Source organism: Nilaparvata lugens, chromosome 6 (assembly GCF_014356525.2).
Source record: "Nilaparvata lugens isolate BPH chromosome 6, ASM1435652v1, whole genome shotgun sequence".
Lineage (NCBI taxonomy): Eukaryota > Metazoa > Arthropoda > Insecta > Hemiptera > Delphacidae > Nilaparvata > Nilaparvata lugens.
The window spans coordinates 13546050-13567481 of NC_052509.1; the positions used below are offsets into that span (position 1 = coordinate 13546050).

The 21432-nt window shown below is 34.4% G+C and overlaps 1 protein-coding gene across 2 annotated transcripts in view; it reads right to left on the reverse strand.

Annotated features, from left to right (window-relative positions):
- The window catches only part of LOC111044588, a 47107-nt gene that overhangs the window by 2927 nt on the left and 22748 nt on the right, over window positions 1-21432 (reverse strand). Inside the window, exons 2-8 of one of the 2 annotated variants that reach the window (XM_022329773.2) lie at window positions 14952-15118; window positions 10690-10903; window positions 8376-8533; window positions 7009-7295; window positions 5805-6056; window positions 4684-5014; window positions 2511-2715 (exon numbers count right to left, since the gene is read on the reverse strand). In XM_022329773.2, coding sequence (XP_022185465.2) covers window positions 2511-2715; window positions 4684-5014; window positions 5805-6056; window positions 7009-7295; window positions 8376-8533; window positions 10690-10903; window positions 14952-15113 — 1609 coding nt within the window. In that variant the 5' untranslated portion in view covers window positions 15114-15118. Of the gene's footprint in view, window positions 1-1350; window positions 2716-4683; window positions 5015-5804; window positions 6057-7008; window positions 7296-8375; window positions 8534-10689; window positions 10904-14951; window positions 15119-21432 lie in introns of both variants that reach the window. The other variant, XM_022329772.2, reaches the window with a different exon arrangement.

Genomic DNA, 21432 nt, shown 5'->3' on the forward strand with positions numbered 1-21432 from the left:
ATAAACTTGAAAATTTTGAGCAGAAAAATTAAAACTACTATCACTGCAACTATCAGCTGATATTTACCTATCTCTACAGTCATTCCATATCTCTACAATCATTCACAAAATTCAACTATTTGAAGGGAAAATATAGAAATTTACGATGATGTGCGAGTATATGATTCCAGTAATGAACCATTTTCAAGCACAAAGTGTAGCACATACATCAGCGTCAAGAGAGTCAAGATACGTCTACTCTTTCATCAAGTCTTGAAAAACGTTAAAAATGAATATTCTACAGCCAATTATTTTCCGGTCTCTTTTATTTGATAGATTGCTTTGGACTGTCTTGATAGAAATTAACAGACCTATCAGTTTTTGAAACTATAATCTCAGTGGGGAACAAACTACTGTCGATCTTGGTTAGTGATTCATTCAATCGTTTCATGATTCGGAAATGTACCCAATTGTAGGTATACGTTACGTTTATGAACTTTGACAGGTTAAATATATTCTAAAAAATTTGAAAAGCCTTCATTTCATTTGAAATCACCACCTCTACATCGCTAGGATAAGGTACGTCATTAATAGGTTCCAATTTAAAACTATTTTTAATTAAAGCAAAACCAAGAACCCCTTAATGCACTTTCAAAGTAACCAAAAATGTTTTGCAACATGTTACATTATAATAACATCGAAAATATATTTTACTAAATTGTTAGTTGAGATAATATCACATAAGAACCAGACCTGTCAAGAGTCCTGAATACATTCAACAGACATTTGATCAAAGCTGACTCCAATTTAGTGCGAATGTAAAGCGGGTGTAAAAGCAAAACTGATCAGTTTTTATTGCAAATGCGCTATTCATGAACATGAAAATTATGACAACAAAGTGACCTAAAAGTTTATAACTGCCAAAACGTTCGGGAAACATATCAACTTTCGGGTTATTTTGTATTCTCAAATTATTTTTATCATCATCTATCAATATTCAAGTTATATCTTTATATTTACTACATTTAGAACTTCAATAGTAGAATGTGAATCAGTGAACTGAGAAAATTCAAAAGCAGTGAACGAAACTGTACGGACAATAGAAGTAGAAGGGTCAACACTTTGTTATACAGTAAACTCCCAATTATATATCGCGAATTAGTGCACCAATACATTATTATACAGAAAATGAGGTGTCAGTAATTATTTCAAGCACAATGTTATTGAAGGATTATCTGAATAATTTTATTCTTTGCAGTTAGTTGAGAATGAAATGCCACGCCACATCATGTTAGGGAAAATCACCATCTCCCATCATGCACCATCACCCAATCAAAAGTGTTCCCGCCACCTAGAAGATCATCAGCTTACCCTCTGTATAGACTTGTTGTGATCATATCGAGCAACCAATTCCACATCAGTCAAATGCAGCAGACTCTCCGATTTCAAAATTGTGCTCTCCAATTCGGGCGTCAGCACAAACCGAGCCGCTCGCTTCTTGGGAAACATTTTCCATTTGGCCACCGACGACAGAGATCGCTTCACCGAATTCGAACGTGACGTAGACGTTGCAACTCCATTTCCATTTGCTAATCCGATGCCATTCTGATTCCCGCCATTTTTCAAATTGCCGTTCCTCTCTTCTCCATTAGATTCCTTGCCATCCTCAGTTTCTTCCCTGATTACTTTACACTCTTTATCTCCATCATTTACACAATCATTGTTCTTTATGACTCCGTTTGTTTTCACAACCACAACCTTCTCTCTTGTTGAATTTACACTCTCATCACTGTTGGAGTAATCCAAGATAACACCAGAATCATTGCATTGAATGCCAGTATGATCTGGTATACCAATTCCTTCAACTGGAAGTGAAGCATATATCGAATTTTCATAATTGTTTCTACCCTTCACAAGGCTTTCATCAACTTTTGGCCCCCCGTTCAATACTTCAGAGCTACTATTAGTGAAAGAAGCTGATCGACCCAGTTCTTTTGGATGATCGTGTGAAGAATACCTCTTTCCTCTATGAACTTCTTCACCTCTTACACGTTTCACTACAATTCTTGATAGCCCATACTCGTTCATCCCTTCAGAGCTATTCGTGAAAGATGAAGAACGGCCCAAATCTTTCGGATGAAAGGAAGATGTTGATGAACTGTATCCCAGCGAATTAGTACTGAAAGTTAGATTCTCCCCTTGTTTTACTCGGGTCTCATCAATCATTTTTGGTTTATTTCCACCGGAAATGGCTCCGTAGTTGTTATCGTTATAGCCAAATGAACTAAGCAGCCTCACATCATTTGCCACCCTGGAATTGTTGCTTGGGAAAGTATGTTGGTTGTGGTTCTCTTGTGGTTGAAAAGAGGACAGCCTACTCTCCAATGAATCTTGGTATGTTTCTCCGTCTCTTTTCTCGACTCTAGGTATCCTGTCGGTGCCTTCTGCTTCATGGCCAATTCGTATCACAGTCGTGTGTTTGCGTTTGATTTTGCGCTTGCTGGTTTGAGCGGCTGCCTGTTGAACCTTACCATAGACGGTAGACTTATGGAGTGCCTCGTGACTGCTGCTGCTCCACGTGTTCTCATCGTCGTCGCTGCTCTTGTCTTCTATGCTCTTGTTGTCGAGGAGGTGGTGCGTGCGGTCGTGGAATGCAGCGTTGCTATTGGCTGAGGCAGAGGCCAGTTCGGCCGCTTGCTGGAAGCCTAGCTGAGGTGCGTCCGAAGGTGTGTCAGCCTGCAAATCCAGTTAATTTCCAACTTTAAAACTAGAAAAATTAAGGAGTTTATTAATTTATTTGACATTCACAGTGCGAAAGTATACAGATGCTTTCCCTAATCCCTAATCAATCACAAGAATGTACAAAATAATGAAGAGAAATGAGATTTTGATTATCTTCTTCTTCTTATACATTCAAGGTTTGAGCTAAAATGCCTGTGTCGACTCACAAAAACTGGTAATATCCTATCAATTTTCGGCTACAATAAGATTCACAATATGAAGTAAACATAGAAAATATTGAAAAATATAATAATTTTACTGTCATTTTTTTCTTATGATCAATAAATTATTAAGCTAAATCTAATTACTATTCTATTTGAATGGAAACTCTAAACAAATTGAACAGTATTCATATTCACAACAAATAATAGAAAAATATATAAATTATACTGCAATATGAGACACCCGTCTAATACAATACGTTTTATACAAGTCAGCTACCATACGAACCTCGCACACTTATGGTGCTGTAGTGTGAATTGGATGTCTGGAGCGTATCGTCACGTAATGTTACGTAAATAACACTTACGCTTCAGAGGTGGTGTGAAATGTTAATTAGATGTACAACTAACAAGTTAATATTATTTTAATCAATCACTTGTGAAGACTATATAATGGAACAGTGTAAATTTGCTGATTGATAACTATTTTTAGTTGAAATTGAGCAGACTGTGCAATGGAACTATGAATTCTATAGTAACTATAGAACTATAACTCTATCCATTTTCATTTTTAGTTGAATTATGTTTTTTATTTTATTTATTATGTTATTTATTTGCAGTATTATTATCAGTTTGGAGAAGCTTCATTCAATGTACAATTGAGGAGCTGTAATCAATGTGTGAAAACACTCAGGAAATTTATCAGTCAAATTCAATTCAAGTTTTTTCTTGTTTGTGCTGTTTGGAAAAATTACTTCTTAATACTAATTTGGCATCAAGTGAACTTTGGATATCTTTCGATAACATTCATTGCATTCAAGCACTTTTATTATTTAGCCAATTGATAAATTCATTATTGAAAATAGTCACGGTATCTGCAACTGCAAGATTAGGGTTCTTTCCATCAATAGTTGGGAAATTTTAGAAATTGAATCATGGACAAAAATAGATTTGAGCGATACTCAGTTGAATGGGTATACAATATTATAATTATGATACTTTGGAGTGTTTGATGCATCAGCAGATATAATAATAGGCTACTGTTTAGTAAGAAGTGTCAAATAAATGATGATATACGTATACAAGGTTAAAACAAAGGCGGAAAGGAGTGAAGAATGTGATGCAAGAAAACACTTATTAATTAATCTTTGGAGATGAGAAAGAACAGATGGAAAAGAGTTGAAATAAGGCGAAAGTCTTGTGGGACAGGGTAGAATAAGATGAAAAAAGTTGAGAGAGAGTTAATGAAATATTAATAAAATATCGATAATGAAATGTGATTGAGAGCCACAAACGAAGTGGGAGAAAAATGATGAAGAGGACTGAAAAAAGGATGTGGGAGAAAGATGCAAGGAAGAGAGTTGAGAGGATTTTGAGGAAGAGGTTATAAGGGATGTAAAAAATTGAAAAAAAAGGTGATTCAGAGGCGATTAGGAGTTGAGCTATTAGAGGAAGAGTTTAGAGAGAAAGAGTAGACATACACGTGATAAAGAGTTGCTAAGAATGTGAGAATAGTTGGAAAAGACGTAACTAGAAAAAATTAATTGTTTAGTACACTCCCATAATTCGTTCATTCCTACTTTCAATAGAATTTATTTATTGCAAAAAAAACAAATATTTGAATTTGAAATCAGTGTATCTAGATTGGAACTAAAAATACAATCACAGATAGGTACAATTATAGTGGGAAATTTTTATCTCAAATAATTGAATTATTTGAGATACAAAATTGGTTTTATTTTTCGAAATTTGCTTCACTTACCGTATTGGGTGACTCCAAATCCTGTATAAGTTGCAGCGCAGCCTCCAGTTGACGCGAGAAATCCGCATCGCTCGCCGACTGTTTATGCATGCCTGTCGCTTGTGACGCGTCACCTGTCGCTTGCGACATGTCGCCTGTCGCGTGCGACTGTCGCCGGCTGTCGTCTTGCGCGGGGAACTTAGCGACAATTGTGCGCTCCAGTTCGACCATTAGCGACGCGTACTGCTGCTGGTCGGAGGCCAAAGCGACACTGTGTGGTCGCGGTGACACGCTCGGCGACACGCGCGACTCTTGCGGCTCGGTCGCTTCTAGCGCCGTGTTCAAACGGGATCTGAGAAAACATTATTTTTTAAATGAAATATGTTTGAATATGTTAAATGTTTGTATATGAATAAACTTAAATTGAAGAGGTATTCTAGCAATATATAGCTTTGAAAATATGAGGAGCATGATAACATTAGAATTAGATATGTTGTATTACAGGGGAAAAATTTTTTCATGACATGTTAATTTTGTTAAGGAAAACAGATTAATTCCCAATTTAGGGCCTTCATTGGTTGTAAACTTTAAATTTAAGTCTTCAAGTGAATCAACCTCCAGAACTGTCAGTTTCATTAAACTTCCAACAGAAATTCGCAATTTACCATTGTTTCTTTTGAACTTATAGCGTTGTAGTTTCATTAAAAAACCTTAAGTCAAATTCAGATGGGTGTATTGTATGTATAATAGATTAAACATTACAATAACCGAATTTGAAAAGAAGCTCCAGATCTAAACACATCCATTTCATAAATTTGATCAAGTTGATCAATAATATCTCTCCAAAATGTAAACTGGGTCAATTGAAAGGATGTATGATCTCAGCATTACAACTGATCTATATCACAAATTACAATCTACTATGAAGTAAATCTTTACAATCAGAGGAATTGAAAAGTAAACTAGTAGTTGTAATGTTCAATTTCGAATTTAATTCTCTGCAATCTGCAGTCAAAAATCGAACGTCCAAAAATCGATGTGTGTGTAAATGGCTTTATGAAACAGTGGCTCTGATCGTTCTAATCTGAACTATATATGTAAAGGCCCACATGCTTTTCCATGCGTTTCCTTTGGCCATTTACCTATATACAGAGGGCTCGGTGAGTCGTTCGAGGCACTCGTATATGGGAGCCGGGTTTGAAGAGGGCGACGAGCTCTCCGAGCGTGGGTGGACGGGCGAGGGTGTGCGAGAGAAGCTGGTCATGAACTGGAGATGGCGCTCGTCGACAGTGGCGTTTGACCCCTCGACTAGCACCACCGGTTGGAGGCGGCTACTCGCCTTGTCTCCAGACATGTTGATCACACCGTTCATCGGTTGCAGTTTGCTGGGTTCCCTTTCAAAACAAATTAAATATAATCAGATTATAGTAAAGTATTTTAATAGGACTACTAGAATGTTTAATTATGGAAAGGAGTAGTTATTTCTTTATTTAATAATCAGATTTGTTTTCATAATCATGTTGACATAGGTACATGTTTATCACACCGATCAGTCAGTGAATTGTGACAGTGGACTTGACAGTCAATTGAGTTGAATTCTTGTTTTTGTAAAACATGATGAAATCAAATTATTTTTATAATTATGTTGGCAGTCATGTTCATCACACTGTTGAGTGTATTCAGTTGAGTTCTTGTCTAATACGGAAAATTGTTAAAGGAATAAATAATTCTTTTATTTGATATGATTGGTAGATGTTCGCTGGGTTTCCTTTGAATACAATTAGGATAAAATCAAATTATTCTTCATGATCATTTTGGCAGACATGTTAACTACACCATTCATTCATTGATTTGTGTACGAATAGATCTCTAAGTATTCAGTCAATCTATCATTTAACATATCACAACTTCCAGAAAAGTACCACATGCCCAAACGGTTCCAATTCTAATTTATACAACAGTCCAAATCTAGCTAGTTGATGAGTTACTTTCACATTTTCCAATAACACACTGCAATTTACAATCCAATTACAAACAAAAAACACCAAATACCAAAGTAGCACCTTATTGCTCGCAATGAATTTAAAATTGACTTATAATGAATCTTTTCAGGCAGCTGGGACCAGCAGGTCCTAACATATTCATATTCGATCAATTCTGTTGTTTCTCTCCCAATCATTGGTTTGATTTTTAACTTGTGTGAATAGAATAACTGATATAATATTGTGCCTTTCATTTCAAACAATGATGTATTGTACATTGTTAGGTACAAGCTTAGATGTGCATTTTACACATTAAGGTACAGATTTTTAAGGTTTCGGATTTTTTGAGATGAAATCGTCCTACCTATGATCATCGTCATCGTCATCACCATGAGTGATCAACTTGTGACTGTTTGAGTTGCTTTTTCGGCGCAACACAACTGTCTTGCTGGAGTTGGCATAGTGCTGATGCTGCAGCTTGCCGTAGGGCGAAGGATGGTGCTCGCTGTTGGCTCGTGCGTGGCTCGGCGCATGCGCGTGCGAGTGCGTTGAGCCAACTGTGTCCGAGTCGAACACCCACGACTGGGCTGCCGCTTGGTATTGGTTATAGAGGTTGTGGGGGTTGTTTTTGCCCATAGAACCTGATTTCGCCTGTGAATCAATTGGAAATCAGTCAATATATTTTTTAAATCTGTTGAAAACAAAAATATAGATACTTTACGCATAAAGGAATAAAATGGTATATTGATAGTAGTAGGTATAGGTTAAATATAATTGTAAATACATAAAACATAGTAAATAGAACAATACGGTAAATATAGTGAGATTCAGAGCCATATGCAACATCTACGTTAACGCTGATCTACGATTACATGTAGACATGATCGCATTTGATTCAGCATATTTTATATTTGATAATCGCATTATTTATATTTGATATTTAGCATTATTTATATTTGATATTTAGCATTTTTTGTATTTGATATAACATGTTTCATTACGGGTTTCTATTACAGCTAATTTTCATTAAAGCTACCTAATCTATCTCCGTTTAAACCAAGATGGGGCATATGGGCCCAAGTTAGTCAGAAATACGTGAGTTTGTGAAAAATAGGAAATTATTGAAAATCGAAGAATAGTAGAACATTAGATAAAACATCAGATATAAAAATAGAAGAATAGTAGATGAACTGCTTTTGGTGCTCTCATTATTATTTTACTTTGAATCATTATTTGTAAAAACAAACAATTTATGTAAATTGATGAAAAACATGTTATGGAGTGAGCCCTTCCAATATCTTTCAAACATTTGAATATGATTTAACCATACATTTCCGAAAGAATTTCAATTTTGAGTACAAGTTATTTTATAAACCTGTCAAAAACACATATCATAGCATCAACATACTGACTGTTCAGTTTGGTTTCTCAAGATATAGTTCAATATATTTATAGTTACCGTATAGGAGACATCTGATGTACAATGCAATGCATTCATTGGTGAAAAAAGTATTCATATTATCGTAGTCGTCGTCTTCCTACAGGGATTAGGCAATTTGCCTGTTCCAACTTCAAACTCATAGATTCATATTATTATACCTAATCTAGGCTAATAAAATTCAGTAACATATTCATATCATTTAGACCTATAGGCCTATATCCCACGCACATAATTAAATTTTTGAAATTGTCCATTTCATTCAAGAGTGGAATAATATATTGTTGAATTACCCTTGGAATGATGTACTCGATATCGGAAACTGTTTCCTTGTGGTCGAGTGGATTGTGCGTTGGTCTGAGGGAGTGCTCCAGCCAGCAGAACATGAACTGCGCGTCCACAAACGCTATTATCACTGCCAGCGCCGAACTTATGCTTGTCGTCATACGGGCTGCAATCACAACATATTATATCGATCTGTTCAAAAAGACTAATAAATCAATAGTTTGTGTAAACTAAGTTGAGACTTGGCCCTCCATCCGAAGAAATTACATGGTTGCCAATTCGTGTAAAATTGCAACTTTCTCAAATTTCCAATTCAACGTCAGAATTGGATGTAGAATATCATCCCCGATAACCTAGTAGTGCTAGAAAAGTTTCAGGGTTGAAGGATCAAAAGGAAATTCAACTTTCATGATAAAATTGGAAACATCGCGAAAATTTGTTTTTCTTTTGAATATCACTTCTCTCAGAATCATGGGGCGTCGTAATGCGTAATAATTTTATATCAAATTAACGGGGAGAATGTCTGCTTTCTATTGATGTCTGGATAATTTTTATCCGACTTATAGTTATTTCTTGATTAATGTTTATGTTTATGTCAATGTCGAGATAATTATTTCAAGCAGAAAACATGAAGATTTCGAAATGCTGGAAACTTTTTTGTTTCAAAAGATAAGTGGGTGATGAAAGCGAGAAAGTTTCTCAGAAATAATTGAAATTATTTTTTCGATTGTCAAAAGTAGTCGGAAGATCGTATTTTGGTCTCCAAGGAATTTTAAAGTTCGGACAGCGGCTGCTTGGCATGCATTGTGTACCAAATTGTATGCTAAAAGCTGAAAATTGACGAGATATTTGACTGAATTATTTCAAACGTAAGCAGCTGATTGCCTCTAGAAAGGCTGAAATGAAACACTGTTTGGATTATTCGAGGCGAGGTTGATTGATTCTGAGAGAAGTGATATTCAAAAGAAAAACAAATTTTCGCGATGTTTCCAATTTTATCATAAAAGTTGAATTTCCTTTTGATCCTTCAACCCTGAAACTTTTCTAGCACTACTAGGTTATCGGGGATGATATTCTACATCCAATTCTGACGTTGAATTGGAAATTTGAGAAATTTGCAATTTTACACAATTTGGCAACCCTGTAATTTCTTGGGATGGAGGGCCAAGTCTCAACTTATTTTACACAAACTATAGTTACACACTTCTTTATAAGTCTAGTCACACACATCGGTTTTTGGACGTACGTTTTACAATAGAAAAATTAATTTCAATTATATTTCTGAGAAAGTTTGTCGCTTTCACCACTTATATTTTGAAACAAAAAAAGGTTTATAGCATGTCAAAAATTCCATGTTTTCTGCTTGAAATGTCTCGACATTGAATCATCAAATACAATAACTATAGGTCGGATAGAAACGATCCAGACACCAATTGAGAGGAGACATTCTCCCCGTTATTTTGATATAAAATTCTTACTAATTACGACATTTTATAATTCTGAGAGAGGTGATATTAAAAGAGAAGCATTTTCGTGATGTTTTCAATTTCATCAAAAAATTAAATTTCCTTTCTATTCTTCAACCCTGAAACATTTCTAGCACCAGAATATTGGGGATAATATTCTTTATACAATTCTCTGGTTCAATTGAAAATTTGAGAAAACCATAATTTTACATGAATTGGCAACACTGTTATTTCTTCGGATGGAGGGCCAAGTCTCAGCTAATTTTATACAGACTATAGAATTGCACAAGCAAACTTGTTATTTCAGTTTTATTGGATATATCGGGAAATTCTAGAAAATTTTGAATGAAGTTGATTGAAATTGGCGAATATTTAAAGATAATATGATGAGAAACTGCCTAACTGCTTGAAATGGATTGTGAGAAAATGTACTCTATTATGGAATACCTATAGTAGAAATCAAAATAATTCTGACTTGGAGGGATATGCTGAGCGGACGAATGGATGGAGATGTAGAACCAGATCAGCCAATAACAGTGAAAGAAAGCGTGGTTGCCAAGTTGATGATCAGACTCAGTCGATGAAGTGGTTTCAGAGAGGAAACTAGGTATATCTATTGTGAATTGTGGAACACTCACTAAAGACAGAGAAAACATATACTTAAAACTTAAGATTGTTTCGTTCTATGCTAAAGAAAGCTGTCCGCTTTAGCACGGTAACATTTCCGCCGCTGTATTCCTACTTTTCTCTGCTCCGCATAACCCTCCAAGTCGGAAGTATTTTTAATTCGACTGTAAGGGAAAATTGTCGTGTGAGATCAGTTGTGTTTGTTTTGAATTGTTTGCATTGAACTGACCGTAGAGCACGAGCGTCTGGAGATTGTGGTTCTGCAGCGTGGCCTTGACCTTGTCGGGCATGAGTATGCGCCACTCGCCGAGTTCGAGCACCACCAGGTTGATGAGGTTGAGCACCAGCACTGTGATAGTCAGGTAGAGCAGGATGCGGTGCTTGCTGGGCGACAGGTCCCCCACTGACGAGAACACCGCTCCGCCTACTCCTACCACCACGTTCTGCAATTATCAATACAATAAACAAAATCAATAATTATTGTAATAGGAAATTATTATTTAATAAGGAAGAATCAATAAAAATATCTTCTTTTGAATTATTATTCAACCAACACTTTCAATCAATTAATCAATCTCTTTATTTAGTTTTATTTACAGTGCAAATGAGACTAATGCAGACTAACATTGGTAGATAAAATAATAATATTTTCACGTTGGAGCTCATTTAATATGATGTCATCTGATGAAAAAATGAAGTTTTTCATATTGTGAATTGGTCAAATGTTTATGAAAAGGATCATAAACACAATAAATCACTTGCATCAACTCAGTTTATGATTGCCGATAAGCATGATAATAGTACTAGCACGGAAGAAGCATAAAGTGTTTCTTTCATCTGTGGTACTAGGCTACTAGCCTCGGGGCAAAGCAAACACTGCAACTTTACACATCCAATCGCGTCGGGTCAGAATGAGTTTCTACAGGTTCCACGTTCCTTGTGATGTTCAAACGACAACTAAAGTAATTCTAAGATCAACTTTAAGATTAGATAGAGTAGGGGGAAGCAGTGAATGGGGAAAAAGCATCATAGTTCATAATTAAAAGTGGAGTGGGTCGAGTGTATTAAAAACATACATAAAAATTCACTTAAATGCGTCTCTCATTATGTATTACTTTCAACAAAATAATAGAATAAACACAAGTAAATAAACAAAATACTTTGAAAACTCTGTCGAAATTAAGACTTAATAAACTTAGTTACTTAGACCACAGAATGAGGAATATGTTTTTCTCCGTGCTTAGATACTTTGTTTCAAAGCAACTATTCAAAAATGAAATTCTTCTTACTTTTTGGTTGAAAAATGTGAAATGCATTATTTTTTATTTCATTAACTGATAAAGCTCCTCTTCAGTACAGTTACCATAGGTATAATATAGTGTGAGGTCTTCGTTATAATAGCGGTATTTGATTAACATTGGTGATGCTATCCTTGTCTATAATTCAACAAAACAGATAGCGCCATCCTTTTCTAGCTCAAAATATTTTTTTAACAACCTAGAAATGTTATTAATTAACGAAATATTTAATTCGTTGTTGGTTATCCACGCCACATCAAAGAATGTGAGTGTTTTTTCACTTTAAAGTTTTATGAAATACGATAGTAGGCCTGATAAAAATATTTAATATCAATTATGAAAATTTATGATGTAGTAAATTGGAAAATATGTTTAAATGAAATCAATTTTTATTCAATGATAACACTCACATAACAAATTCCGTCACACAAATGATGTTACAGATCATTGAATGCAATACTGTTTGCTTAAGAAAATTCTTGTTTGCAAACAGGAGTGAATACATTCAGAACTTAAATAAAAATATATTCATTGATGAATAATTGATTATTTCAAACCAGAACGAACAGTTAATAATTATTCAATCAGATATACCGGTATTAGCTATCCTCTATAGAAGTCAGTGGCAAGGTACAGAGTCAGCAACATTGTTCTCCTATCTTTCTTCATTGCCATTATAACGTGAACCTCACCATAGTAGCTGTACTACTCAGGAGATTGAAATGATGTATTCCATATTTCTCAACCAAAAAAGAAAGTTCATTTGAAGACTGTATTTACTCAGAGATGAAAGAAATAATATAGTTCTCTTTACTCTATGATTCACTTTTAAATAAAGTGTTCTAACTTTGTATCAACTTTAGCAGAGTTATCATCAAGTGTGAGGTAAACAACATCAGTTTTAACACTTTAAAACTTGAAGAATAGAAATACTGTAGTAATTGCTGTGAGCAATGTACATGATTACAAAAAGCACCGTCTGAAGGAACAACTTATTTGTTAATTGTTGATTTCAATCTAAAAAAATCAGAATATTGATTAATAACTCAACTAAATTAACTAATTTATTAATATTACATAGGTTTGATAATAAAAATGATTGATATAATGACAAGTAGTAGGAAATATGTGGCTGGCTAAAAAAAATTAAACTATAATATGCATGATAACCAACTTTATCACTCGAATCAGGACATGACTTGAATCTTGTTCCCACCATATGGGTGAGGGCTCTAGCTCTAGGAGAAGGAAAACCCTCAGATAATTGAATGAAAGAGAAACTCTCATGATATGATTGAATAAAAGTAGACAAATAATGCTACAGTGTATACAAATGTAATAAAGTAATGGATGAGAAAAAGCCACCAAAAATTTATAGAATATATTAAAAAAGCTTCAAGTATTGTAAATATAGCATGAAAAATACTGTGGATATTCTTTTTCAAATAGGTTTGATATAGAAGAGAACAAAATTATAATACGATAATGGAAACTACCGCTTATGAATAATGTTAAGGGCAAAGACTCCTCTCAGTTGACATGATTATTACAAGTAATTTGTCACTCAGTTTTGGAAACAAACGAAATGTTTTCAGATTTCAAGGCTCAACACAGTTGTACTGTAGTATTATTCATGAGTATTTGTTAGTCTGAGTGGAACCAAGACAAAAGAGCATCAATTAAATGAATCCTTGGATAATTATGAATCCGTATTAGTTATGGCAAGTAGGTGCTGATTCACTCCAATACTTCGATGCATCTATTATATTTGATGAATTTATTGAAAAAACAACCTTCGGAATAACACACATTCAGTGCCGGTACCATATTAATATTGATTTATTCTTCTCTAATAATTTGAAAGAATATGGTAGTAACAGTGACTAACTTATTATTTGATTCTTACAATAAATTCTCATTTTCTACAAAGCTATCTTTTGAAAGCTTCATTTTCCTCGATACACTTTTCCTCTACATTTACTCCTTTTTTTAATATTAAGAAATTCTAGATACGAATGAAATGATGTTTTCTGTTTCTTGGTTAACTAAGCAATGGAGGAGTCTTCAGGATTCTATTCTTGAAAAATAATATAGCCTACATGTACAAATGAAATACTTGATAACAGATAACCCAATAACCTTTGAAAAATGTGTTATTAATAAATTCTAATTCATATTACTTCAGTGTGAATGCTTGGTTGAAATGTCAGTAACCTCTGCTCTCCTCTGTATAGAATATTCTCTGATAAATACATGATCAATCCAATTAGAAATAATAACGTTTTTCGAGAAAAATAATAAAGAATCCATTCAAGTTCTAGCTAAAATTCTAGTGGTCAAGTATAACATGTCAAGTTGGTTCTAGAATGAGTTTCAAATGAGAATATTAGAAGTATTAAGTTTGGAACATATACAAATAACTGGCGGAAATGATGATAATAATAATAAATATTATTTCCATTAATATATACAAATAAGCAATCTAATCAATAAATGTACTTAATATTCAAAAATACAATAGCTGAAATTTACTACAAATATAAATAAATTGCATTTTTTTCTGAAATCAATCTACTCAACTATGGGAAACCCATGTTCTAGAGCAGGTGAGGTAAATCAAGCTATGCTTTCATTCCTCATGAAGTGATCAACATGTTTGCCCGATTCTACCAAGATCGGCCAAGAACAAAGGTCAAGCCAAGGTACACAACCATTATAGATCTCTCGTAAACTATTTTAGTTTTGATAAATCAATGGCTGTTACAGTTTTTACACCAAATTCAAAATCAAAAGTTCAAATTCAAATGTTATTCATTCAAATTCACAATATTTACAATTAAAAGTAATAAGATATTTGCATAGAGAAACGATTGCATAAGTAGATATCCATGGTACAGGGCGTTTATGTCGCAACTTTTACTGTTATCCCAAGCCGATAGTTCACACAGTTCTTTCCTATGCAGCTGTGTGACGCTGGTAGTCTCTCAAATTGTGCCATTCATACACTATCACCCCAACAAAACAGTAAAAATTGACAATAATCGACAGTAATAGGCTTGAGATAACAGTAAAAGTTGCGACATAAATTCCCTATACCATATTGGATATCTACTTACGCTATTGTTTCTCTATGATATTTGTTTAAAGATAAATTGATAGTCGAGACAATATGATTAGATAGGAAGATGCTCACCCATACTCCAGTCCAGACGTTGGATCCGACCTTGAAGACAGGCAGAGAGATCAGGAAGAAGATGCCGGCCACCAGCTGGACTGCCCCGACGCCGATGTACATCACACTGCACAACACGTGGGACGCCACGCAGAACCGCGGCAAACACGTGCAACAGCACATCACACCTGCCAACATCACAAATCAAAAAAATCCAAATTAAAGTTTTTAATTTGTTATAAAGAGGAGCTCTGTGCAAGAAGGGCGTACGAGAGAAAAATAAATGTCAAATTTGAGAAAATGGATGTCAAAGTTTTAACTCATTATGACCTAATCTGATACTTTGGTTCAAAACTAGGATAAATTAGGAGAAAGTCACAATAACTATTGACAACTTTCTAAATATCAAATAAGAGCATTTTAAATAATTTCTATGTATCTTGACACCAAGATAAAACATCTCTAGATACCCTGGCATGACGCAACCTCAAACAAAATGCCTTAGAAATGTCAGTTCACCAGATATCAACTTCAAATTTGGAAGGCATGTTCATTGAGACTCAAGGAGGATCGTCCTTTTTGAGAGCAGATTCATTGATTGCACTGATCTCCGCAGAAGAACATAGAGCTTCAATTTTATATTAAAAAGTTTTCAAAAGGGTACTATGGTATTATTTTACAAATTAGGTAGCCCTGAATATATGATTAAAAAAAAATCACAACGAATCAAATGCAAGTCACAACGTGTTTCAATGGTACTTTCCAGGTTTTGTTTTTCGGCTAATGCATGATCGGAAGTGCACTTGCACATAATACGCATTCAATGTGATCACTCCCCAAAGTGCAATATAATGTATAAGGTTTTCTTATAAAGAGTGTCCCACGAAAGGTGTAACAACCGAATACCATATATTCCACATGAAATTTGCAACAAAAAACTTACAGGAAAATTTTCTTATATCAACATCGACTTTAGTTTTCGAGTTATAGGTTTTTCGATATTTTTGCAAAATCTCAATAAGTAGAAAACTATCAGTCAAAATCTAATTTCAAGGATATGGTTGGAGAGAGGAAGTGATTTCTAAATTGGATTGATTTAATTTTTGTTCCTTGTTTGACGTTTTTTAACTTTTTTGAGCGTTCTGTTTGAAATTTGGCTTTGAACTCGACGAATGCATTTTTTCAATTTTGAGCGCTCATAGAAAGTTCAAAAACGCCAAACAATGGATCAAATTATATTTATCTTATTCCTTCCTCTTTCCAACTGAATCGTTGTGGAGAAGACAAGATACTTCAGGATCAAGCTTTACTTCTGTGGAGAAAGACAGCTACACTACAAGGAATAGGATCAGAATAGACGTGCTCTTTACAAGATTGAGTAGAATTTTGACTAGTCACGGCCACTTATCTTTGAAACTTTTCAATATCCTTCTTATCACAGTTAGGGAATAGGGAACTACCAATAGTTTCATTCAAAAAAGATTGAAGAATCTGCTTTAAAAGAATACCAATTACTCTCTTTGTGAGTTCTCTCATCTGCCCGTGTTAGATTATTTTTAAACTTAAGAATTGTTTGCTGTCATTTATCTTGTATTAGGTCTGCTTTTATCAATTCTTACAGTGCTGAGAACACAAACAAATAATGTTTGTCAATTTTCAAAACATACTCACACTACATGTAGCTCAAAACCATAAAAGTGAGTCATATTTGCATAAATGTGCATTAATAGCACATCAAATATCTCAATCTCTATAATAATCGATTGTACACAACTATTCTCACTTATTCTTAGTACCGTATCTTTGATTGTCTTTGAAACCTCACATATTTGAAGAAACTATCTTATAATGAGATTCTGACAAAGAGAAAGGAAGATCCCATTCATAGAATGATACCATTCTTATTGATGGATGACACCTTATCATATTTCAAACAATGAATGTTCAAACTAGCATTCTAGTGAACTTGTGATAGAGAAGAACACATATTTATGCTCAAACAAGACAAACATCCCTCCGTAGATGCAGAAACTTGAAGTCTATTTTGGGCTAATAAACACTTGCTAATGACCATCAAACTCAATTTGACACTTGTTCTAATTTTTCGCTGAAAGCCTGTAACTTGTTGATGGATTGTTGAGTGCAGGCTATCATTCACTATCAGTGTCAACGTGTGCTAATGCAAAGGTCGTCAAAGGTCAACATTCAACTCAGTGACTAATGTCATTTTACGATGTAAAATTTATATTTTCGGAAGTCTGGCTGTCTGGAATGGTTTTTGAAAAGAATTACTCTTGATAAGAATAGAATGATGAAAGAAATATGCATGAAAATTTGATAAATTGTTTTTGATTGTCTAGATTTTTTTATTCTCCTATTTAGGGTGTGTGGCAGAGAGGACAAGGAGTCCTAACTCCGCCCTAATAAAGGCAAATGATCAATCAATCAATTTTGAGCTTTTTTATTGTTCTCAACTAATAAACACATTATAAACCCATATTATGCTGATAAGCTATTGCTTAGATAAGTTAAGAAACATGCGCATTGTACTCCCGTTGCAATAATGTTAACCGCTTGAGCCAACTCCTCTCTGAATAAGATTCATGGATTTCAAAATCGCTTCCCAGTGAATCGGAACCCACCTAAAACTGTAGGTCCATTCATCTCTTATTATTAACCGCCAACACTACCAGAGAAATGTGTATCTCTCCCTGCAGGCTGCAATGCCCATGTAATGGATTTCAATAATGACTCTTGTAATAGTTCAGAGTTTAGAGACCTGAAAAGACTCAGAAAGTTCAAATTCCATCTCCTGCCACACAATAATGGCGAGTTGGTCATATACGTGTCTTCTACAATTTAGCAGTCACGATACTGGAGCTGCAGTTCACACAAGCTCACTGCTCACTCACCCTCCTCCTCATCCACCTCCACCACCTTCACCTCCACCTTCACCTCCACCTCCACCTCCACCACACTAACACAAGTTATGATCTTCATAATTTAACATGAGAGAAACTATCAAACAATAACATGAAAGAAACTGGAGTATTATTTCCCAGCCGCCGCCACTTTTGTTCGAAAGATCACGAATATACCAATATAATCTATCCTTTCGGATTCTGAATGTATTAAGAATACGTGTTATGTCTAATAAATCTTCTCGGATAATTAATTTGAAACAGATTGATATTGAATGAGAATACAAGAAATCTAGTAGTGAGCGTTTATTTAGCTAATGCATAATTGACCGAGCGAAGTGAGGTCTAAAATTCAAGTCGACGGTTTTGCTTTTCTCTTTATGTTTAAATGTTTATATGTTGCGCATTTACAGCGAAACGCAGCACATTATTTGTTAATCAATATTTTTTGTTATCAATTTCAGTATTTTTTAGCTATTCATAATACATGAATGGAGTCAATTTAATTTAAGTTAATCACGAATTTTCTGCGACTTGTTAATCAATTCGTAATTCGAGAGGGTTAAGAATACCATGAATAATTCAAATTATTCAAGTTTATTTGCAAAATGAATCAAATTTATATTTATCGATTGAGTTGTTTTTCATGCTCTTGCATAGGATGAGCTACAATTGCGTCATGTCCTATAAATTTGTGAATACATAATGTAAAGGTATATGGAAATTTAGCGAAAAGCAATTAGCTCATAGGTGAGTTAGCTCAAGTGTTAATTCGTTTTTAATGTCTTGGTAAAAACTCTCAATGAACTTTCAGGCGTCATAGTCTGTTCTAATGTCATCCATACTGATTGCTAGTTTGAAAATTGAATTGAGCCTGATTCAGTCACGAAAATGTAATCGGGTTCTCTCATCATCCAGTATTTGAAACAATTTCAATGCAAATATCAATAATTCAATTTCAATTAGTGTATTTCATTCAATTTACTTCACATTGATTGACATAATCAATTTACAAATAAATATGAGAAAAAATTAGAACTCTATTTATAATATTAAGAGTATTTTCAAATTAAAGTTTGAACATTCAATAGAATACTATATAGGGTAAAATATAGTTAGTTTAGTGGAATGTGTGAGAAACCTATATAGGTAAATAATAATAATTAATACGTTGATCCACATATTATGATTACTAGTGCATCTAGCATCAAATCAAACAAGAATATCTTGAAGCCTCCTTCAAAAGATAATATCATGAGTTTTGATATAATATAATAATAATTTCCCACTTCAGCCTCCTAAATGTTTGGTGAGAAAACCAATTTAGTGTATTTTAGTAAGGATAGGGTTACACAATGTAAGGAATAGTTTTTTACAGATGGAATTAAATGGAGAATGCATTTATTCAAATGCTAATTAATATATAATTATTATTTAACGAAAATCCTAAATAAATGCTGTAAATCACCCCGAAGACTTCTGCTACTGCAGACATTGACAACAGGGTTAACAGCTAGATGGAAATTCGATGAGAACTACCATCCAAAAATTAGTTGCCAGCCCGGGAATCGAACCCGGTACCTCCCAATTGGTAGTCAGGAATGCTTACCCTTACACCAAACTGACAATCTCTGGATGGCAGCGCTCATTTTATACGAAGCCATAGCCGCCAACCGCTATTCGTTAAATAATAATTATATATTAATTAGCATTTGAATAAATGCATTCTCTATTTAATTCCAGCTGTAACTGGTTGGCCGCTATGGCTTCGTATAAAATGAGCGCTGCTATCCAGAGATTGTCAGTTTGGTGTAAGGGTAAGCATTCCTGACTAGCAATTGGGAGGTACCGGGTTCGATTCCCGGTCTGGCAACTAATTTTTGGATGGTAGTTCTCATCGAATTTCCATCTAGCTGTTAACCCTGTTGTCAATGTCTGCAGTAGCAGAAGTCTTCGGGGTGATTTACAGCATTTATTTAGGATTTTCGTTAATTAATAATTAAATAGTTGTTTAATTGAAGCGAATTACCAAACAAATGTTTTGTTTGATCTCAATAATAATATTCCATTATGTTAATGGAAGTTTGGGATGCTGTAACTCTGATCATCTTCACTTTACTTCAGATCTTGAACCAAGCTCCTCCCCCTCGTCCATCACCTCCCTGAATCCCAGAACAAGAATCTCCTTCGTGACGTGACGTGAGCTTCAATTCTTTTTGTTTTTTTCCGTGGTTGGCCTTGAAATAATGACTGGCTGTGTACAACACTCGATTAGACAACTGTTTCAATAAAAAGATGATTTCACCGGCACCACATGATCAACTGATGCTATCAGTTAATAATGAAAAGATGCTCTCCGAACATCGGAGAGGTTGAAGGCTAGGTGAACACGTTGGGATTAGCCTACTATAGTTGGTTGTTTCAGTCACTTACATTAAACTTACCATAGATCAATACTTAACACGTGATAATTGGTCTGAATTTTCTCCAAAAAACTTAAAGGTTTAGACACATCCAAATAGATTGATATCACAAAACCGAATATACGACAAATAATTTTGAAAAAATGAATTTGAAATGTTACAAGATGCATAATGATGAATCAGAAAATAAACTCTCATTCACTTATTAATACGGAGAGGAAATGATAAATAGTTTGCATAATTTCATACAAATCCTCTTATTTTTCCTTTGACGTTTTTGAAATTTTCATGAACGCTCAAAGTTGATTCGGTAAGTTCAAAGGCAAATTTCATACAGTTTGAACGCTCATAGAAAGTTGAAAACGTCAAAGGAACACATTACACTAGTCTGATTTGAAATTTATTCCTCTTTTTTCAAATCAGACTAGTGTAATGTGTTCCTTTGACGTTTTCAACTTTCTATGAGCGTTCAAACTGTTTGAAATTTGGCTTTGAACTTAACGAATCAACTTTGAGCGTTCATGAAAATTTCAAAAACGTCAAAGGAAAAAATTATAGGTGCTAACCTTATTGAAAATTTCTTCCTCTTCCCAACTATGTCCTTAGAATTAGATTTTGACTGATAGTTTTCTAGTTATTGACGTTTTTGAAAAAAAAATGATATATCTCGAAAACTGAGGTCGATATAAGGAAATTCACTGGACATTTTTTTGTTGTAAATTGCAAGTAGAATTCATGAACTTAGGCTGTTACATCTTTCGTGGAACACTTTGTAGAACTATTCGCAAAATCCTGATGGTTTTAGGATAAAGATATTAATACAAATGATGATTATTTGTGGAGGAAACAAACTATTCGACAGTAGGCCTCTTTTAACCTTCTGTTAGAAGGTCTTGATCAAACTATGAGCTTCATTGATGATGATTCTCTCGGGATCGTCTTCTCAATGAACTACGGAGCTCTTCCAGACTACATAATTGATAGAGAATAGTTAAAAAACATGACCTTCGGCTGAGAACGTCTCACAATATAATAACTCAAAGCTAATAATCATAATTGTATAGACTTCAATATTGTAAGTCGAGTTTTCCTTGTCAATTTGCCCATGTTGTTGTAATAACTCATCATTGGGAGTACATGGAGGACGATTACGTAAAT